The sequence below is a fragment of the Lepus europaeus genome, chromosome 4, assembly GCF_033115175.1.
Source record: "Lepus europaeus isolate LE1 chromosome 4, mLepTim1.pri, whole genome shotgun sequence".
In the NCBI taxonomy this organism is placed as follows: Eukaryota; Metazoa; Chordata; class Mammalia; order Lagomorpha; family Leporidae; genus Lepus; species Lepus europaeus.
Genome location: NC_084830.1, coordinates 166,325,855 through 166,346,741, shown reverse-complemented (window position 1 = coordinate 166,346,741; position 20,887 = coordinate 166,325,855). Strand labels below are relative to the sequence as shown.

General features: G+C 53.9%; 1 protein-coding gene across 2 annotated transcripts; it reads left to right on the top strand.

The window, feature by feature from the left end:
* Positions 1 to 68: 68 nt before the first annotated feature.
* On the top strand, positions 69 to 18,929 carry LOC133758143 (uncharacterized). Of its 2 annotated transcripts, XR_009865768.1 has the most exons (3): positions 69 to 165; positions 9,420 to 11,917; positions 11,965 to 18,929. XR_009865768.1 is itself a non-coding variant. In XM_062189363.1 (2 exons), exon 2 carries the CDS (start codon positions 9,828 to 9,830, stop codon positions 11,178 to 11,180), a length of 1,353 nt encoding a protein of 450 aa, XP_062045347.1. In that variant the 5' UTR covers positions 69 to 165; positions 9,420 to 9,827; the 3' UTR covers positions 11,181 to 18,929. The 2 variants fall into 2 exon arrangements, 1 of the variants encoding a protein (XP_062045347.1); XM_062189363.1 differs by having other exon boundaries at positions 9,420 to 18,929.
* The last annotated feature ends 1,958 nt before the right edge of the window (positions 18,930 to 20,887 follow it).

The window sequence follows — 20,887 nt, the reverse complement described above, 5'->3', positions numbered from 1 at the left end:
GAAGTCTGGCGGGCGGGGCCCGCGGCGCCGGAAGTCTGGGGGCGGTGCGTGCGGCGCCGGAAGTCTGGGGCTGTGCGTGCGGTGCCAGAAGTCTCTGGGGGCGGCGCGAGCTGTGTTCCGTTTGTTTCTCCGGGGCTGGTGAGGCGGGCCGGCAGTGGAGTTCAGGTGTGTCCCTGAGGTGTGGCAGAAGTGGGCGGGCGGCAGCCACGTGTGTCCCTGAGGTGTGGCGGAGGCGGGCGGGCATTGCTCAGCGGGTTCCTGCGGGGCGGCCAAGGCCGCGTGTGTGTGGGGGCGCCCAGGTGTGTGTGTGCGGGGGAGGGGAGCTCAGGTGTGTGTGCGGGGCAGGGGCGCTCAGGTGTGTGTGTGCGGGGCAGGGGGCGCTCAGGTGTGTGTGCGGGGCAGGGGGCGCTCAGGTGTGTGTGTGCGGGGCAGGGGAGCTCAGGTGTGTGTGTGCGGGGGAGGGGAGCTCAGGTGTGTGTGCGGGGGAGGGGCGCTCAGGTGTGTGTGTGCGGGGGAGGGGCGCTCAGGTGTTGTGCGGGGGAGGGGAGCTCAGGTGTGTGTGCAGGGCAGGGGCGCTCAGGTGTGTGTGTGCGGGGCAGGGGGCGCTCAGGTGTGTGTGTGCGGGGCAGGGGGCGCTCAGGTGTGTGTGCGGGGGAGGGGCGCTCAGGTGTTGTGCGGGGGAGGGGAGCTCAGGTGTGTGTGTGCGGGGACAGGGGCTCTCAGGTGTGTGTGTGCGGGGCAGGGGAGCTCAGGTGTGTGTGTGCGGGGACAGGGGCGCTCAGGTGTGTGTGTGCGGGGCAGGGGAGCTCAGGTGTGTGTGTGCGGGGCAGGGGAGCTCAGGTGTGTGTGTGCGGGGTGAAGGACCCTGAGCCCCTGGGTCCTTTAGATCGCGACCCCAGACTCAAAAATCCTCAGACCAGACGATGCAAATGCAAGAGGCGGCTTTATTTCACGAGCGCTCGCGGACGCTGTCTCCAGACCCGACGCAGCGGGAGGCAGGAGAGAGGCGTGCCTAGTAGTGTCTGGGGGGGCACTTATATACCTGGGGGATTGCAAAAGCGGGAGTACAGAAGCAGAAGAAGCATGGTTACAGGGTTTCGATAAGACAATGGGGTGGGGGCATGCAGGAAATACTTTGCATACTTTTGCCGGCTGCCGGGACGGTTGGGTATTTCCCGTGCCTGTTCCTGTTTATCTGGCGCAGTTATCTCAAACCGCAGCTGCCTGCCCATGACTTATGGTTTCGGCCCAAATTCCAGGAAATGTTTTACTAGAGTTGCCTAAGATGGTGTTGGGGTAGTTAAAATGGCATGACCATTGTCAGGGTTGTTCAGGGGCAGGGGGCGCTCAGGTGTGTGTGTGCGCGGGGGAGGGGAGCTCAGGTGTGTGTGCGGGGGGAGGGGAGCTCAGGTGTGTGTGTGCGGGGCAGGGGAGCTCAGGTCTGTGTGCGGGGGAGGGGAGCTCAGGTGTGTGTGTGCGGGGGAGGGGAGCTCAGGTCTGTGTGTGCGGGAGAGGGGCGCTCAGGTGTGTGTGTGCGGGGGAGGGGAGCTCAGGTGTGTGTGCGGGGGGAGGGGAGCTCAGGTGTATATGTGCGGGGGAGGGGAGCTCAGGTGTGTGTGCGGGGGAGGGGAGCTCAGGTGTGTGTGCAGGGCAGGGGAGTTCAGGTGTGTGTTTCCGGGGGAGGGGGCGCTCAGGTGTGTGTTTTTGGGGGTAGGGGAGCTCAGGTGTATGTGTGCGGGGGAGGGGCGCTCAGGTGTGTGTGCGGGGGGAGGGGAGCTCAGGTGTGTGTGTGCGGGGCAGGGGGCGCTCAGGTGTGTGTGTGCAGGGCAGGGGAGCTCAGGTCTGTGTGTGCAGGGCGAGCGGTGGGTGAGAGTTGCGCTGGTGTCGGAAGTGCCACTAGGGACTCTCCTAGCTGTAACGTCCTGCTCATCCACTTGGGGCTCTGGCCCATGCGTCTCTGTTTCACGCTGCTGACATTTCCTCCATCCTGCTTGTGCTGGAGCCGCCCCCAGGCAGTGGCAGAGGGCCTCGAAGGGAGGTGGCACAGCGGTAATAGCCCACCTGAGGCTATCTGCATGCAGCCACAGCCAGACCAGGGTGGTTCAGAACAAAGCCTGGGAGGGGCTCACTCTGTGGTGAATGCAGGCAGAGCGCCTCCTCCCTTACAGACTGGTGGTTTCCGTGGTGAGAAGCAGGCGGGGAGGGGCTTGGGTCCCCACCGCCGCAGCTGGGCTGCAGCTAAAGGTCCTTGGAGACTGTGTGAGCTAGAGGGCGTTTGGGGGAGGCTGAGCTGCTGATGGCGGGACTCTTCAGAGTGTAGCAGTTCAAGCAGGGCAGGGCGGTCAAGGCAGGCTAGCAGGGAGAGAACTGGGGGCCAGCTTGTCATGTAGGTGAGAGGTCAGTGTGGATCCAAGGCTTTGTCCTTGCTCCAGCACCACCCACTCACCAAAGGATGGCGCAGTCTAAACACAGCAATGCAGGGGAGAGGAGGCGGTGGGAATGGGGTTTGCTGAGCAGGTAAGTTAGGGGAAGGTGGTTCCATAGTTGAAACTGTTAGGAAGTTACAAATTAGCCTGTGTGTGATTGAGGGTCTAGAACTAAAGTTTCTTTAAAAAGGAACCTCTGGCTGGCACTGCGGCTCACTAGGCTAATCCTCTAGTCCTGGTCGGGGCACTGGATTCTGTCCCGGTTGCCCCTCTTCCAGTCCAGCTCTCTGCTGTGACCCGGGAAGGCAGTGGAGGATGGCCCAAGTACTTGGGCCCTGCACCCACATGGGAGACCAGGAGGAAGCTCCTGGCTTCGGATTGGTGCTGCACGCCGGCCGCAGCAGCCATTGGAGGGTGAACCAATGGTAAAAGGAAGAACTTTCTCTCTGTCTCTCTCTCTCTAACTCTGCCTGTCCAAAAAAAAAAAAAGAAAAGGAACCTCACAGGCGGGAGGTGCTGTGGAGCCAGCATCCCATATGGACACTGGTTCAAGTCTTGGGTCCAGGCTGCTCCATTTACGATCCAGCTCCCTGTAATGCACCTGGGAAAACAGTGGAAGATGGCTCAGATCCTTGGGCCCCTGCACCCACGTGGTAGACCTGGGAAAAGCTCCTGGATCCCGGCTGTTGGGACCGTTTGGGGAGTGAACCAGCAGACGGAAGATCTCTGTTTCTCCTTTTGTCTCTCTGTAACTCTGCCTTTCAAATAAATAAATCTTTAAAAAAGGAAAAGAAGGGGCTGGTGCTGTGGTGTAGCAGGTAAAGCCTCTGCCTGCAATGCCGGCATCCCATATGAGGAGTCTCAGCTGCTCCACTGATGATCCAGCTCTCTGCTAGGCCTGGGAAAGCAGTGGAGGATGGCCCAAGTGCTTGGACCCTGCACCCACGTGGGGGGGCCTGGAAGAAGCTCCCAGCTTCTGATAAGCCCAGCTCTGGCCCTTGCAGCTATTTGGAGAGTGAACCAGTGGATGGAAGACATCTCTATCTTTGTGTCTGCCTCTTTGTAACTCTGCTTTTCAAAGAAGTGAATAAATCTTTAAAAAGGAAAAGAAAAGGGACATCACAGCCTTGGAGGCCACCTTAGAAGCAGCCCAGCACTTACACTGGGGAGTCTTGCCTATATGCCAAAGGCTGCATGTAGCTGGGCTCAGCCTTCCCCTAAGGGGACGGGGGGGGTCTGTCAGGCACCAGGTGGGCTGCCCTGTCTGATAACACTAGGTGATAAAACCTTGGGAGAAATTCTGCCTAATTCACATTCAGCACATCCTTTGTCCGGGAAGAGGGAGGACAGGGCCATTCCCTCAGCAACCCCAGTCTGAGTGTAAACTGGGCACCCTCTCAGCTCCTGTGCATTCTGACAGACGCCCCACCCATCACATCTTGCTGCCTTGCTCGCCACTTCTCTGTTTCATGTCTGAGTTCTTCCTTGCATGAAAACAGGAATCTCCACTCATCTCCACCGAGCAAGTTTGTCATCTTTTTTACTTAGCCCCCTTTGCAGTTGGGGGCGAGGCCCTGGCATCATGGCTGTGCTGTACTTACGCCAAGCTAAGCTCCTGGGAAAGCACACCATTGGTGCACTGCTGTCAACTAGATGTCCGGGTGTGTCAGAGCTGTTGTTGCAGGGAAGCTGTAACTTAGGCACCTGTTCCCGGCCAAAAGGGGTGTTCCACCTAGGCATGGGGTTTATTTAAGGGTTTAAGAAATTTGGTTCAGGTCAGGGCTGGTTTTTTTCAAGTGTTTTGAGCAACAAGCTAGATACATTTGTAAAATCAAAACTCTGGGAGCTAACATTTCTGCGGTGAAAGAGTGGGCGGGCCCGCTGCACCAGTCGAACGGAACCTGAAGGAGGGAGTGGGAATGAAAAGAGGGACAAGGGCACAGAGAATGGAGCCAAGACAACAAGGCTGATCAAGGCTCTTTAGAGTCTCAGTGGTATTTATACATAACCAGCTGCAGAACAAAGAAGCATCAAAGATAACAAAATATGTAAGCAACTTATCAGGGCCTCCTGTAGCATAGATAATGTCAACAGACTGTTCTTGATTAACATCCTCCTTCAGGATGGGAGTATGTGACTTTCTTATCCCAGGAATTCCACAGGCCTAGATTAGCCTTGACTTGTCCAAAGGCTGCCTTTGAAAGGGATCACTGAGAGGTAATCTCATGGACAAAAGAACAAAGAAAGCAAAGGGCTTCAGGAGGAGAGGCACCCAGTTTGTTTACACATGCAGGCTTGACAGAGCCCCAATCCTTTGTCTTTCTCTGCTTTTCCACCCTAAGTTAGCAAGGCAGTTTGGGGGGCCACCCTATTATCTTGGGCCCACAGGGATTAACAAGTTGTAACTGCAAGGTAAGATGGTTTTAGGGTAGAGGAACTAGTAAATAACAACCTGGAGGTAATTTTCAGGAGTCTAAGGTATGCGACCAGGCTTCTATGGCAGGTGGGGAAAAGGTTTGTAAAGTCTGTACTGCTTTGCTTAGACCCAGCTGGCCCTCTGGTAATGAGCAGGAGGGGGTCTCTAACTGGCTCCTTAATGGCAAGCAAGGGGGGGGTCTGTAACATTCCCTCCAACTGGCCCTTTAATTGCCAGGAGAGAATTTGTAACAGTAACAGATGCTAGCCAGAAAGAACAAGGTCTGGGACAAGTTCCTGTAGTGACCAGCAGCATGGAAGATAGCAGTTAGAAAAATGCCCAAGGGACCTAAAAATCAGCCTAGGTTATGATGACAGTCTGGGGGAAGGACGCTTGAGTGATTGCAGTGAGCCTGCGCCGTGCTGGCTGTAGAGAAGAGGCAGGACAGCCTTAACGTGTGGCTTCTGCATTGGTTGGCCCTGTAAACAGACTTCCATGTCTGCTGATTGAATGGAGGTCTCGACATACACTTAGGAAGGCAGAGCAGGTTTTGTGTAGCTTGGCCTAAAGCTGTTAAAAGATTTATTACTTATTTGAAAGGCAGAGTGACAGAGAGGGAGAGAGGGAGATCTTCCATCTGCTGGTTCACTCAAATGGCTGCAACAGCTGTGGCTGAACCAGGCCAGGAGCCTGGAACTCCTTCCCAGTCTCCCATATGGGTGCAGGGGCCCAAGTACTTGGGCCATCTTCTGCTGCTTTCCCAGGTGCCTTAGCAGAGAGGGAGCTGGAGCAGAAGTGGAGCAGCTGCGACTCTAACAGAGACTCACGTGGGACGCTGGTGTCGCAGGCAGTGGCTCAGCCTGTGCTGCTCTGCTAAGGCCCTCTTCACATTCCAACTACTATTCCTGAGACTGGTGCTCTGACTGTTTGCCTAAGAATTTCAGGAGCCTGACCTCCCACCACTACCCTTTATCCTTTAAAAGTCACCCTCAGGCCGGCGCTGCGGCTCAACAGGCTAATCCTCTGCCTAGCGGCACCAGCACACCAGGTTCTAGTCCTGGTCAGGGTGCCGGATTCTGTCCTGGTTGCCCCTCTTCCAGGCCAGCTCTCTGCTGTGGCCAGGGAGTGCAGTGGAAGATAGCCCAAGTGCTTGGGCCCTGCACCCCATGGGAGACCAGGAGAAGCACCTGGCTCCTGCCATCGATGAGCGCGGTGCGCCGGCTGCAGCGCGCCGGCCGCGGCGGCCATTGGAGGGTGAACCAACGGCAAAGGAAGACCTTTCTCTCTGTCTCTCTCTCTGTCCACTCTGCCTGTCAAAAAAAAAAAAAAAGAAAGTCACCCTCAGTCCAGCATTGTGGTACACTGGGTTCCATCTCATATTACTGCTGGTTTAATTCCTGACTGCTCCACTTCTGATCCAGCTCCCTGCGATGGCCTGGGAAAGCAGTGGAGGATGACCCAAGTGCTTGGGCCCCTGCACCTACGTGGGAGTCCAGGACGGAGTTCCAGGCTCCTGGCCTAGCCCTGGTCCGTGCAGCCACTGGGTGGTAAACCAGCCAGATGAAAGAACTCTGTCTCTCTTTGTGTATCGCCCTCTCTCTGTAACTTTGCCTTTCAAATAAATAAATAAAATAAATCTTAAAAAAAAAAAAAAAAGTCCTGTCTTGCAAATTGTGGCAAGAGTCATTTGGGACCACAGAGCCCACCTTCCTTTGGGCGACCCCTGTGAAAGCCTCAGGGTCTCCTTCTCTGGTGCCATAGTGGCAGGTGTGTTCTGGCAATACCCGCACAGCCAGGGCTCCATCCAGGCCTCCCGTATTGGGGCGGGAACCTGAATACTTGAATCATCGTCCTCTGCCTTCTCAGGTGCATCAGGAGCTGGATTGGAAGTGAAAGAGTGATATGGGACCCAGGCATCCCCGGCAGTGACTTGCCCTGCTTCGCTGTGGTGCCTGCCAGGACAACTTGCAGCTGTGTGTATGGGTCACAAAGCAGTCAGGACTCTGTGATTTTTCCATGAGGACACAGCGCAGAATGAGGGGGAACTCAGGGGCCCTGTAGTCTACCCCTGCCCTGGCTCCTACAGTCTCACATGCCTGTGCCTTTGCATTGTGTCCCGAGCTGACTGGAGTGGGTGGCATTACTTATAAGGGCTATGATTTTGTGAAACATGTATGTGGTATTGATCGCTGTTTCCTGGCATACAACTTCTAAAATCTTGTATCTTCCGAGTGATGACTCTTCATCTGTTGGGCAGGCATTTAGTACAGCAGTTAAGATGTGGCTTGGGATGCCTGTATTCCACATGGGAACGGCTCTGTTTCTGTTTCCAGCTTCCTGGTAATGCACATACATACCAGGAGGCAGCAGGTGACGGCTCAGATACTTGTTCCCTGCTACCCACATGGGAGACCTGGATGGATTCCAGTCTCCTGGCTTTAGACTGACCCAGTCTTGGCTGTTGTACACATCTGGGGAGTGAACTGTTGTTTGTAAGATCTTTATCTCTTTTTTTTTTCTCTGCCCTTCAAATAAGATGAAAATAAATATGCCTTCTTTTAAATGTCTCTCTATGCTGGCGAGCCAGTCGCTGACTGGCAGTCATGGTGAGTCTCAAAGCCAGGCACTCTGATATGGGATACAGGTACCCCAAGCAGTGCCTTAGCTGCTGTGCCCAAGGCCCACCCTCCCTGTTCCTTGTTGGGATACTGGTGAGCCAGCCTGCTGAGCTGTTTTCCGGGTAGTGTGGAGCCTCTAGAACTCCTTCTGACGCACTGCTTCTTCAGGGGTGACACTGCCTGGGCTGGGGCCAGGGCGTCTGCTTCTGTGTTTCTGCCAGTGGGAATGGCTTGGTGGGTCAGCTGCTGTGTGACGCTGGCACATTTTCAGCCACAGTAGGTGCTAAGTCCAGGTGCATGCCGTGTCCCTGAACAGTGCCTGCACTACATTTGGGACAGGAGCACACATGGCTGAATCAACTTCCTGGGCTCTACCAGGTACTGCATGAGACACGCTGTCCCAACCCCGTTCTTGGATCTGTTGGCTTCTCCGCGGCCCCAGACTCACACTCGCTGTCTGAGGAATTCCATCTGGCAGCGTCTCCACTGGGGATATAGGATGGTCATGGGTTCTAGATGTTTTCTTGCCCCGTTAAGGGGTGGTGGTGGAACACAGGCTCGTTCCAGCTGTAGTTGTTCCTCTAACTGCCATTCTTCACTTCCAGCTGAGCCTCTGCTGCAGGAGGGCACTGGGGAGTGAACCAGCAGATAGAAAACATCCATCTCTGACCCTTTGCCTTTCAAAGAAAAAAGGGGGCCGCCCCGTTGCATAGTGGATAGAGCAGCTGCCCGTGATACCAGCATGCCCTATAGGTACTGGTTCTGGCTTTGGCTGCCCCACTTCCCATCTGGCTCCCTGCTGATGTGCCCAGGAAAGCAGTGGAAAATGAACCAAATGCTCGGGCCGCTGCTACCCATATGGGAGACCTGGAGGAAGCTCCTGGCATCATCCTGCCCCAGTCTTGGCGGTTGCGGCCATCTGGGGAGTAAACCAGTGGAAGATCTCTTGTCTCTCCCTCTTCCTGTAAGCCTTTAAAATAAATAAATAAACCTTGAGAAGAAGAAAGCTGCATCAGGCTGGTCAAGGCGGGCACTGGTGCCCAGGGTTACCTGTGGCTTTGAGCAAAGGAGTCACAGAGCCCCCATAGACCCTACCGGCCACTCTGGGGTCTCCCTGCAGCAGGCCTCTGCCCTTGCATGTTTCTTTGGGATCCTGCCAGCTGTGCCAGTTGTTCTGTCTAACCAAACCTGCAGCTTGAGAGGCCACACAAGTAATGGCATGGGAGTTCCCACAGGAGAGCCCAAACATTCTGAGATGGGGCCAGGGTAGAGGCGGGCAAAGAAGGCAGCACTAAGTACCAGGTACTCGGTCTGCAGCAATGCAGGGGCCACTCAGAGAGCAGTACACCATGGAGATGGGCCGTGATGGACAGTGCTCCCCTCAGGCACTGTCGTGGTGCCTTTGGGGCATGTGTTTTGTGAAAGGACTTAAGGTGTTGTCTCAGGGCTAGGGACACTTTCTTTACCTGTTTTGGGCAACAAACCAAACACTTGATCAGTGCCTGTGAACGTTCAAGATAATTGCGATGTTGGCTAGGACCCAGAAAGAAAGTGGGGGACCTGGGAACCCCTACAAATGAACGTCTCTTCTGCCTTGCCCTGGCTCCCTAGGATACACCCATGCTCTACCACAGACATGTGTTCCAGTGTTACTATTTCTTTTTTATTTGAAAGGCAGAGTTTGAGAGAGAGAGAGACAAACATAGAGGTCTTCCATCCGCTGGTTCACTCCCCAAATGTTCACAATGGCTGGGGCTGGGCCAGGCTGGAGCCAGGAGCTTCTTCCAGGTTTCCTGTATGGGTGCAGGGACCCAAGCAATTGGGCCATTCTCCACTGCTGGTGACTATATGGGATTTTAGGTGTCGCGGCAGCGACTTACCCCACTGCACCACAGCAGCAGCCTCTCCTTGCTGTTTCTGAATAGCTTGTTTAGAGGAATGTCCTATCACTCGTTTCAGGCCGACAGAAAGAGGACAGCCTTTCCTGGCTTGGCAGCCCCTGTAATCGTGTGCTGCCCCTAAGCCTGCGACTCGTGCCCCTCCACTCGCCGCTGGACGGTAAGGTCCCCCCTTGGACACAACTCTACCCGGGTTTTGCCTCTGCTCTCTGGGTGTCGCTGAAACATCTGTGAGGAGCAAAGTGACATCCCAGGGTAGGCGCAGGTTGAGCACAGGTGCTTGTCACCATTTTATCAGAGTGTCTAGTCTCCGAAGTCAGACTCTTTTGAAGCAGTAAACTGGTCTCTGCCAGGTGAGATTACCTCGAGGGGCCTGCCAGGGTCAGGGAACTGTGTTGCAGGTCAGACGAGTAGAGTAGAGCCGTCCATCCCTCCGGCAGACGCTTTGCCCACTACTCCTGACGTCCTCATGGGAAACAGAATGGGATCCTCCCGCTCCAAAGGGTGGCAGCACTCCGCTCCGTCAGGGACTCCAGCCAGCTCTAAGGCATGGCAGCACACCCCTCCGTCAGGGACCCCGGCCAGCTACATGCTCACTCATTGTGGTTCACACTCTTGTGCATTTCTGAGCTCCTGGGTATATTACACCAGGAGTAATTTAGAGCTCCAGTGGCCGCGGTGGGGATCGTTTGAACTTCCGAAGCTTGCTTTTCTCAGAAACAAATTAGGAGAGCTTAGCTGTGTGGTCCAGTCTTCGGAATGGGATGCGTTTTTCAAGTGGTATCTGGAAGCTTCAAAGCGTGCTCAGGACGCAGAGGTTGCCTCCCTGCGAGGCACCATCTCCCAGCTTGCTGATGCAAACAGACAACTCAGAAAGGACATCAAGGACTTGGAAGCCAAGGTTCACTGCTCCCTGGAACGTCCTCCTCCCTCCTCTGCTTCGAAACCCTCCGATGACGTGGCTAAACCCAAAGCCTCCTGTGCCCCCTGGACTAAAGATGAGCTCCGAACCATCGTCAGGGACTTCCCAAAAGTCACTGAAGATCCTCAGCGATTTGCTGATGAGTTCAGCGTCATGATCCGGGTCTATCAGCCTGATGTCACCCATCTCCTCCAGCTAGTCCACCTGCTTGTTGACGAAAGCCAAGCCAAGCACTGGATGGCTAAAGCTAACTGGCCCCACCTGGAGCTGAATAGCCAGCAGCAGACACCCCAGTCCCCGTGCCAGGCTCAGAGTCTGGCCAGCAGTCTCCATAGAGCTATCCTGGAGGCATTCCCTAAACGTGCAGATTGGACTAAGATTTATGCTTGTGTCCAAGAACCCAATGAGCCAGTTTATCAATATTACAGTCGATTCGAGCTTGTCTTTAAGGAAAACTCTGCATTGCCTATGAGTTCTGTTTCTTACAGCTCATTCTTTAACTCTGCATTTGTGGGTAACCTAACCCCAGAGCTGTCCCTGCTTGTTAAAAGATCTTCCATGGAATGGCTAACCATGTCCACTGAGTGTCTGGTACGTCAGGTCAATAAGTTAGCCCGCTCCCTGGAGTGCGCCAATGCACAGAAGTCTGCCGAGACCCTCAGTCGCTTGCTGCAGCAGCTGAAAGCTCCCCAGAGGATTCCTCCTGGCCTCTGCCATTACTGTAAAAAACCAGGCCACTGGAAGAAAGATTGCTACAAGCTGAAGAGAGCTAAGCAGGGCCTCCCTCCAAACCCTCAATTTTGGGTAATGGATGTGTTTTCTGAGTCGGGGCCCCGGGGCATCACAGGAGCTCCTATCAATCCTATGCTGTCGTGGGTCGAGAGCTCAGATTCAGAATGAGGCCCTGGCTGTCCTTGTGGACCTGGGAGCCACACTCCAGTGCCCAGCCCAGTGCCCTCCACCAGCCCTCACCTTGGAGCACAAATAGTGGTGTGTACCCCTTTATCACATCCTGTGTCCTCATGGGAACCCCTCCTTTCTGCTTGGTGTTCAGCACCTATCTTTCTCCTAAAAGGAAAAAATAATTTTGGAATTTAACAAACCAGATTGAGTTGACTCAATTCTAGAAGCTCCTCACTCTCCTAGTTCCCACATTTGACTACAGAATGAGAAGGCTCTCTCAGCTTTCAACCCATTGCTAACTGTCAAACCTACAAGGTCTCGTTGACTCACATGCCAGTCCTACCGTGCCCTGATGCTGCCAGGAGAGAGACCTAACGGCTGTGGGTGCTGTTTGATTCAAGACCTCAGTGGTGACCCCCGACACATCACTGACCTCAGCCCTCACCTGCAGCGAGTTCCCACTGGTGATGACCTACATAGTGCCTGTTTCAGTGTCTTGACCACGAGGCCAGGCACGCCTTCTCCTTCACCAGGGACGGCTAGCAGGTGCCTGGACGCTAGATGCCTTTGCCTTCATCAGGGACGGCCGGCAGGTGCCTGGATGCTCAGCACCTTTGACTTCTCCAGGGATGGCCAGCAGGCGCCTGGACGCTCGGTGCCTTTGACTTCTCCAGGGACAGGCAGCAGGCGCCTGGACGCTCGGTGCCTTTGACTTCTCCAGGGACGGGCAGCAGGTGCCTGGACTCCTGGTGCCTTCGATTTCTTCAGGGATGGGCAGCAGGCGCCTGGACTCCCAGTGCCTTTGACTTCTCCAGGGATGGCCAGCAGGTGCCTGGACTCCTGGTGCCTTTGACTTCTCCAGGGACGGCCAGCAGGTGCCTGGACTCCTGGTGCCTTTGACTTCTCCAGGGACGGCCAGCAGGTGCCTGGACTCCTGGTGCCTTTGACTTCTCCAGGGACGGCCAGCAGGTGCCTGGACTCCTGGTGCCTTTGACTTCTCCAGGGACGGCCAGCAGGTGCCTGGACTCCTGGTGCCTTTGACTTCTCCAGGGACGGCCAGCAGGTACCTGGACTCCTGGTGCCTTTGACTTCTCCAGGGACGGCCAGCAGGTGCCTGGACTCCTGGTGCCTTTGACTTCTCCAGGGACGGCCAGCAGGTGCCTGCCTGGATGCTCGGTGCCTTTGACTTCTCCAGGGACCGGCAGCAGGCGCCTGGACGCTTGGTGCCTTTGACTTCTCCAGGGAAAGCCAACAGGCACCTGGACTCCTGGTACCTTTGACTTCTCCAGGGACAGCTAGCAGGCGCCTGGACGCTTGGGTGCCTTTGACTTCTCCAGGGATGGCCAGCAGGTGCCTGGACGCTCGGTGCCTTTGACTTCACCAGGGACGGCCAGCAGGTGCCTGGATGCTCAGCACCTTTGACTTCTCCAGGGACGGCCAGCAGGTGCCTGCCTGGATGCTCGGTGCCTTTGACTTCTCCAGGGAAAGCCAACAGGCACCTGGACGCTCGGCATCTTTGACTTCTCCAGGGACGGGCAGCAGGCGCCTGGACTCCCAGTGCCTTTGACTTCTCCAGGGACGGCCAGCAGGAGCCTGGATGCTCGGTGCCTTTGACTTCTTCAGGGACGGCCAGCAGGCGCCTGGACTCCCAGTGCCTTTGACTTCTCCAGGGACGGCCAGCAGGCGCCTGGACGCTCGGTGCCTTTGACTTCTCCAGGGACGGCCAGCAGGCGCCTGGACTCCCAGTGCCTTTGACTTCTCCAGGGACGGCCAGCAGGCGCCTGGACTCCCAGTGCCTTTGACTTCTCCAGGGATGGCCAGCAGGCGCCTGGACTCCCAGTGCCTTTGACTTCTCCAGGGATGGCCAGCAGGCGCCTGGACTCCCAGTGCCTTTGACTTCTCCAGGGACGGCCAGCAGGAGCCTGGACGCTCGGCATCTTTGACTTCTCCAGGGACGGGCAGCAGGAGCCTGGACGCTCAGTGCCTTTGACTTCTCTGGGAATGGCCAGCAGGCGCCTGGACGCTCAGTGCCTTTGACTTCTCCGGGAATGGCCAGCAGGCGCCTGGACGCTTGGCACCTTTGACTTCTCCAGGGACGGGCAGCAGGCGCCTGGACACTCGGTGCCTTTGACTTCTCCAGGGACGGCCAGCAGGTGCCTGAACTCCTGGTGCCTTCGATTTCTTCAGGGACGGGCAGCAGGCACCTGGACTCCCAGTGTCTTTGACTTCTCCAGGGACGGGCAGCAGGCGCCTGGACACTCGGTGCCTTTGACTTCTCCAGGGACGGCCGCTCCAGCACTTCATTGTGAAGGCAAACCTAGACGATGTTACCTTGCTTCCAGGTTTCCGTTGCTGCAGGCGTGTGTGAGCTCTCTGCTCCCTCACAGACTGGATATGAGGACAGTGTACACATGTTAAGAAACTTGGCTGCCCAAGGCCATAATTTTTCTAAGGAAAGGTTACTTGAAAGCCCAAATAAGATATATTGGGCACAAAGTTTCAGAGAGTAGACTACACTTAGACCCAGCTTGGTGCAAGGTGTTGGGCAATTTTTAAAACCCTAAACTCTGCACCACCTTGTCTGCCTCTGCCGCAAGCCTCCTGCTAGAGGCCACCAAAGCTGGCGTCCCTGTTTGGGAAGCTGTTGAAGATGTGTCTTTTGACAAGGTAAAAAGGAGTTACTAGAGCTGCAGCTGCAGGATGCTCTGAGTGTAAACTCCCTTTTCCCCTCAGTTATGAAATGCGTGGCAAGCATAGGAGTCTACTCAAAAGCATGGAGGTCACGTCATCCCACAGAGTATGACAGCCAGCAGCTGGGTTGGTTGCCTGTGGGTGGTGTCCTCTGAGGCTGTCCCAGTTGCTGTCCTGTTGGTCAGATCCACTGAAAAAAGTCCTGGGATGTCCTTTGCCATCTTTGCTCGCACACCTGCCTGCTGGTCCCCTCCTCCTCTGGGATCCTTCTGTTAGCTGTTCCCCGTGCAGATGTCTCCTCAGTCTTCCCTTCCTGGCTCTCCCTGCAGTGGAATTCCACACAGCTTGTGACCCTGGAAGGCCCCACAGGGCTCTTCCCTAGGCAGTGCTGAGTTTCCTGCTTCTCAGGTGTCTGGGTCCTGCTCTGTCCACCTCCTTTGATACTGTACCCAGCAGGCAGAACTGTGGCCCTTGCTGGAGCCTGTCACCTGCCAGGGTTAGGCTGCTGCTGCTCTGGGGTCCTAGGGACTCAGCAGTGTTGTGGAGACAAGGGTTTCATCCCTTCCAGTGGAGATAAGATATGGCCCTCATGTAAAACCCTTAGTACAGCTATCTGCTGCCCTGGCCATTCCACAACTGGACTCTGGAGGCTGGAATACTGTCCTGCTGCCAGTCTCGGCAAAGAACATTGCCCATGGTGGGGCAGCACTGTGGCATATCGGGTAAAGCCACCACCTGCAGTGCCAGCATCCCATATGGGCGCCGGTTGGAGACCCAGCTGCTCCACTTCTGATCCAGCTCTCTGCTATGGCTTGGGAAAGCAGTAGAGGATGGCCCAAGTCCTTGGGCCCCTGCACCCACGTGGGAGACCCAGAAGAAGCTCCTGGCTCCTGGCTTCAGGCTTCAGATTGGCACAGCTCCAACAGTTGCATCCATTTGGGGAGTGAACCAGCGGATGGAAGATCTCTCTCTCTGCCTCTCCTTCTTCTCTCTCTGTAACTCTTTCAAGTAGATAAATAAATCTTAAAAAAAAAAAAAAAAAACTTGCCCATGGAAGTCCCACTGATCACATCTGCCATGGCCCAGCTGGAAATGTTTGCAAGTCTTAAAACAGCTACTAAAGATGTACGGACTTGGACACGTGCAAGATGCCCACTCAGAGTGAGAAGAGTGGGTCCTTTCTAGGGCGCTGAGTTCTGAGTTCCCATTCTGGAAGTTCAGGGGCACGTGCTTGCCTCTCCCAGCTCTGGTGAAGGCCCCGCGATGGCCCAAGTGTGCGAGATGCAGGGGCAGTGTCGGGCTTGCTGCTCACAGCCTGCTCTCAAGCCACACTCCCTCAGCAAAGCGTAGCTCCTCCCTCAGACAGCATTTCTCCCACCCCAAGTGGGGCTCGGACACTGGCTGGACGTCTTCCGGTTCAGCTCAGCTCTGCCCCTGTCCACCTGCAGGGTGAGGGCTCGGTCCCCAGGACCTCCCTGTGCTTCCATGCGGGTCACAGTCCCAGGTTTCCCTGTGCTCCGACGGTGGAGCTGTAAGTGGGGTTCCATGACCCTTTCCTTGGGTTTGGTTAGTTTGCTCCCGCGGCTCGGTAACTCAGGGACGCATTTCCTTTCCTTGCCTGGCTTACCAGAAAGGAGGTTACGAAGAGTGGGGTTGGGGTCACTTAGGGAGAGGGCGGGGGAGCACCTGTGTCCTCTCCAGCCCGCTCTCCACTGCTGACCTTGTGGGCTTTGGGAGGCCTCCTCCTCAGGCCTGGTGGGCAGGGCGGGGCACGGGGCGGGGCAGCCTCCTCAGTTCTCCTGGGCCTCTGCAGAATCTCTTGCTCCTGAAATGGGTGTTGTGGGCCACTGTCAGACGAGGGGTCGGTCCTCATGGCCAGTTCCAAAACAGGAAGGTGGGGCAAGAGCAGGAGGAGCTAGAGCAAGGTCTGAACTCCCCAGCGCTAGTCTAGTCTCTTAGGACATGACAAGGGTTACTGGGCCATGAACCAGGTGCCATGGATGCAACCCAAAAGGGACACACGCATGTCTATCATGTCACACCTCTTACAGGTCACCGCACTGGGAACCAGGTCTCCAGCAGAGGAACCTTTGGGGGGCAGACTTCCAAACCCTGACTCTGGCTTCCTGTCCTGGCCCCCCGAGCTCATGGCCTTCTCACTGCACAAAGGCATTCACAACTTGCGAACCTCAGCTCATTCAGAGTCCAACGTCTCATCTGATAATCAAGGCAAATGTCTTCCGGCTGCGATCCAGGTTACCCCCTATAATAAGGGGGTCTCAAGCCCTCAGAGCAGACTTTGAACACTGCTGCCCACTCGGTGCCTGGCTGACATTGCTGCTGGTTGCTCTACATTTCTGGGGTTCCTGCTGCAGCTCCTCTCATGGCTGCACCAGGCATTGTCCAGGAAGACTTCTGTCTCCCAGGTTTTTTTGGAAATCGTGATGGGAGTTGTCATGATGCCATAACTTTTTGCATTCTGCACACTGGCGAAACCAGCGTCGTGTGGTTGAGAAGCAGCAGTGTGAGCCACACCCGTGTCCCTGTGGACCATGCTGGGTCAGCTGTGAAGTGCTGCCAGGGCTCACCCTTTGCACTCTGGACTGGCAGGGTGAGCCATGTGCGCCAGGGTGCAGAGAGCAGGACTCTAAGGCACCCCCTCCCCACTGCTGCCAAGGCCGCTGGGCCTGTGAGGTAGCCCTGGCTCTCCCACATGCCTCCTTTCATCAGTGCTGATCTTTGCCTAGCCAGGGTGCAGATTGTCCAGGTCCTGCTCTGTTTCCTTTTGCTCTCAACCTGAGCATTAGCAATTAAGTCACAAAACTGCAGCCTGAATGCTTTGCAGTTCAGAGGTGTTTTCCACCAGTTTTTCTTTCTTTCTTTTTTCTTTTTTTCTTTTTTTTTTTTTTTGACAGGCAGAGTGGACAGTGAGAGAGAGACAGAAAGTTCTTCCTTTTCCGTTGGTCTGCTGCGGCCAGCATACCGCACTGATCCGAAGCCAGGAGCCAGGTGCTTCTCCTGGTCTCCCATGCGGGTGCAGGGCCCAAGCACTTGGGCCATCCTCCACTGTCTTCCTGGGCCACAGCAGAGAGCTGGCCTGGAAGAGGAGCAACCAGGACAGAATCTGGCGCCCCAACTGGGACTAGAACCCAGTGTGCCGGCGCCACAGGCGGAGGATTAGCCTATTGAGCTGCAGTGCCATCCTCTACCAGTTTTTCTATAAAGCCCTAGGGCTTAGACATTTCAGTCTTTGCTGCTGGGACTGGTGCTGTGGCATAGTGGGTAAAAGCCAACACCTGCAGTGCTGGCATCCCAAATGGGTGCCAGTTCGAGTTCCAGCTGCTCCACTTCCAATCCAACTCTCTGCTATGGCCAGAGAAAGTAGTAGAAGATAGCCCAAGTCCTTGGGACCCTGCACTCGTGTGGGAGACCTAAAATAAGCTGCTGGCTCCTAGCTTCAGATCCACAGAGTCTTTGCTACTGCGTAACAAGGGTGGCCTTTAATCCTGGCAGAATCCTCACCTTCCCTGAAGTGACTGATGCTCCATACAGGCCTTTCCCAGCCTGCTCCTCTAGGCTCTGCCCACCTCTGCCCTCTGCCCATACCCTACTTGGTCTGTTTTGTGTTACTGTAACAGAATAGCTGAGGGCAGGGTAACAGCTGATGTAGCCCAGGCCCTGGAGACTGTACAGGGCTTGCAGACAGCTCCATGGTGGTGGAGTGTTAATATGGCAAGGCTTGCTACAGCAGCCCATGCCTGGGGACTTCTTTCCACCAGGCCCTACCTCTTTTTTTTTCTTTCTTTCTTTCTTTTTTTTTTTTTAATTTTAAGATCTATTATGTATTTGAGTTAGGTGGGGGGGAGAGAAAGAGCAGTCTTCCAAGTGCTGGTTCACTCCCCAGATGGCTGCAACAGCCAGTGCTGTGCCAAGCCAAAGCCAGGAGCCTAGAACTTCTTCCAGGTCCCCCACATGAGTGCAAGAGCCCAAGAACTTAGGCCATCTTCTGCTGGTTTCCTAGGCGCAGTAGCGGGGAGCTGGATCAGAAGCAGAGCAGCTGGGACTCTAACTGGTGCCCATATGGGATGCTGGTCCTGCAGGCAGTTTTACCCGCTACGCCACACACCAGACCCTAAGGCCCCCACCCGCCAAGGTTCTGCCAGCCCAGTACTGCCACGCTGGGGACCACTGAAACCATATCCAAAGTGTAGCTGACAGGGCTGCTGGACATGACGTGACTTTCTCGGCAGAACCAGCGTTTCCTTATAAGGTAAAGCCACCTGTCTGCCTTTCTAGCCTTGGCCAGCTCTTCTGAACAGGCCTCTAAACTTCCTGACCCTCACTGTGTCCTTGTGAATTCTGAGCTTTCTGGTGTTGCCTTTTTTTTTTTTTTTTTTGACAGAGTGGACAGTGAGAGAGAGAGACAGAGAGAAAGGTCTTCCTTTTCCATTTGTTCATCCCCCAATGGTCGCTGCGGCCAGCGCACTGCGCTGATCCGAAGCCAGGAGCCAGGTGCTTCTCTTGGTCTCCTATGTGGGTGCAGGGCCTAAGCACTTGGGCCATCCTCCACTGTACTCCCGAGCCACAGCAGAGAGCTGGACTGGAAGAGGAGTGACTGGGACAGAATCCAGCACCCCGACCGGGGCTAGAACCTGGGGTGCCAATGCTGCAGGCAGAGGATTAGCCTAGTGAGCCACGGCGCCGGCCCGCCATTTTGAATCTTGCTGTGCCCCACTGGGCTGACTGATCCAGTTCTGTCAGGGCGTGGCCTGGCTCTCTTGGCAGGCTGACCAGGCCAACTAATCAGGCTATTTGGATTATAGTAGAAGTACTGTCAAGATGTGATGTGGTACCAAACTTTAAGTTTCTATAATGGGAAATGCTATTAATACAAATGTTTGAGAATTAAAAAGTCTAATGATCTTGTGTTACTAGACATGATAGTTATCTTAATGAGAAAGCCCCAGAGGCCTAAAGGGTTAAATACTTGTAAAATCCTACAGGTGCTTTCAAAAATACTGTGAAGTAAGCAAGTGCCTCTTGTTGGTTGATGAGTTTATAATTTTAAACATGGCGACTTAAAGTCTTTTGTCATCCACAGTTATATATGATTTGCTGCTCATAAAACTAAAGCGTTGTTGGTTCTGTGTTTAGCTGTCCTCCTATAGGTTCCTATGGACTTTTTCCAGCCACTTCTATTGTATTCAGTACTTTGGGATGGCTCTGTAAACAGATGAAGCCAATAATGTATTAACAGTACCAACTGAGAGAAAGTATGGTTAACTGAGGTTACTAAAAACAAAAAGCAATTCAAATCAATTGGCAATCTACAAAAAGAGTTAAAGATTTTAAAAGCTATTATTAAAATTGCTATATTGGTCTATTATGCTATGTTATATGTGTGTACATATTGTATGTCCACATGGGGAAATTTTATTAAAAGTTTTATTTTAAATGGCTTATAGATAAGATTGTCCATAAATTTAAGCTGCTAAAACCAATCAAAGATACATTTTAATTTGTGTGACCTGAATCTGTGTATCATATGTTTTAAACTTGTTGGTAGAAAGAAACTAAAAACATTTTAGATGGTTGTGCTTAAGTTTACTGGTTAAACAAACTACACCATGTTAGATATTTAAGAGGTGTTTTCAAATACATGATTCTTAAAATTTATAGAAGGCATTGGACCTTCTGGTAAATGTTTTCTTAAGTTGTTATCTAATGGTTGAAACGGTTTGCTAAGTATTCATGTAATATTGCTATTGTCAACAAGCTATCTAGGACTTGCTCCCTCATTTCTCTATTCTAAGCCCAACTTGTTCTTTCATTTCTCTATTCTCTTCAAGGTAGGAAACTAATTCTATTATGAAGGAATCTGTAGGACGCACAATTTAATCTTTAGACCTTATAAAAGAGATGGCTAACATTTTTCTGTAATAGCATAGCCAAAATAAGAACTTAAATAATAATCTCATAGCTAGATTCACTTCGCCATCAGCCAAGTATACAGTAAGTGGAAAAAACCTCCCTTTCAGACCAAAGGGAAAGAAAGTTTTAAAGTGAGAATATAATTTTCCTCATGGGCATTGTCTACCTTAGAAAAACTACTACAGAACATGCCTGTGACTAGAGACTTGTAGTTCAGGCCACCGAAGATTAGAGATGGGACACGGGCACTCCCTTGACTTGCATCCTCTGGTCTGCTTTAACAAAAACCAGGAGGAAAAGAAAGCTAGGCATCAGAAGCAATGGGTGGCAGGCCTATTAATGGCTGATCTCTACAGTGATCTGCCCTCAAGGAGACCCAACAGGCCAGTCCACTGCAGTGGCTTTCAATGTGGTAAGCCTGGGCTTCAGCAGAAGTCAGCTTGTGAAGAGCCCTGGCAGCTCTGCCAAGAGTTGGATCACTGGAAATGGACCTGCCCTGGAGTCGAAGGATGCCCAGGTCAGAGCCACAGATCTTATTGGCTCTAAGCTGAAAAGTCCTTCCCTCAGCCCAACTTCCAAAGTGACCACTGCAGCTGAGGGGATGGTCAAGTAGGGTCAGCAACATTGCAGGCAGAACTGTAAATTTCTTGTTAGAGATGCCCCCTGCCTTTACCTGGCCAGCTCTCCTCCCAGGCCAGCCAAGTAATGAAAGTCAACAGAGTGCCTTCCCCTAGGAGGTTCACACCTCCCTTAGGATGTACCCCATGTGAAGAGATAGATAGGTCTGGGCCTCTTAACTTACAAGGCCTAAAGCCCACCAGATTATTATCAAGCCCCTTCTATCAGGTTCTATTTGCCTCTCAATCAGAAAACTTAATTGTAGCTTAGACAGCACCTTTCTTAGCTCCTCTAATAATGACTCTGTCCTTTGATCTAGACCCTGTCTAGCGTACTTGGGCCTCATTCCTTCGTAATCATAACCTCTACCACCAATGGCTCTACTCCCAAGCTGTGTGTACTGATGGTCCTCTTCCCCACTTAATGCTGTATAATTGTTCAAACCTGGTAAATGCCACTCTTAG

What these genes read in the sequence shown, in the direction of transcription:
- LOC133758143 (XM_062189363.1), top strand. Translation starts at nt 9,828, where the DNA reads ATGGGAAACAGAATGGGATCCTCCCGCTCCAAAGGGTGGCAGCACTCC.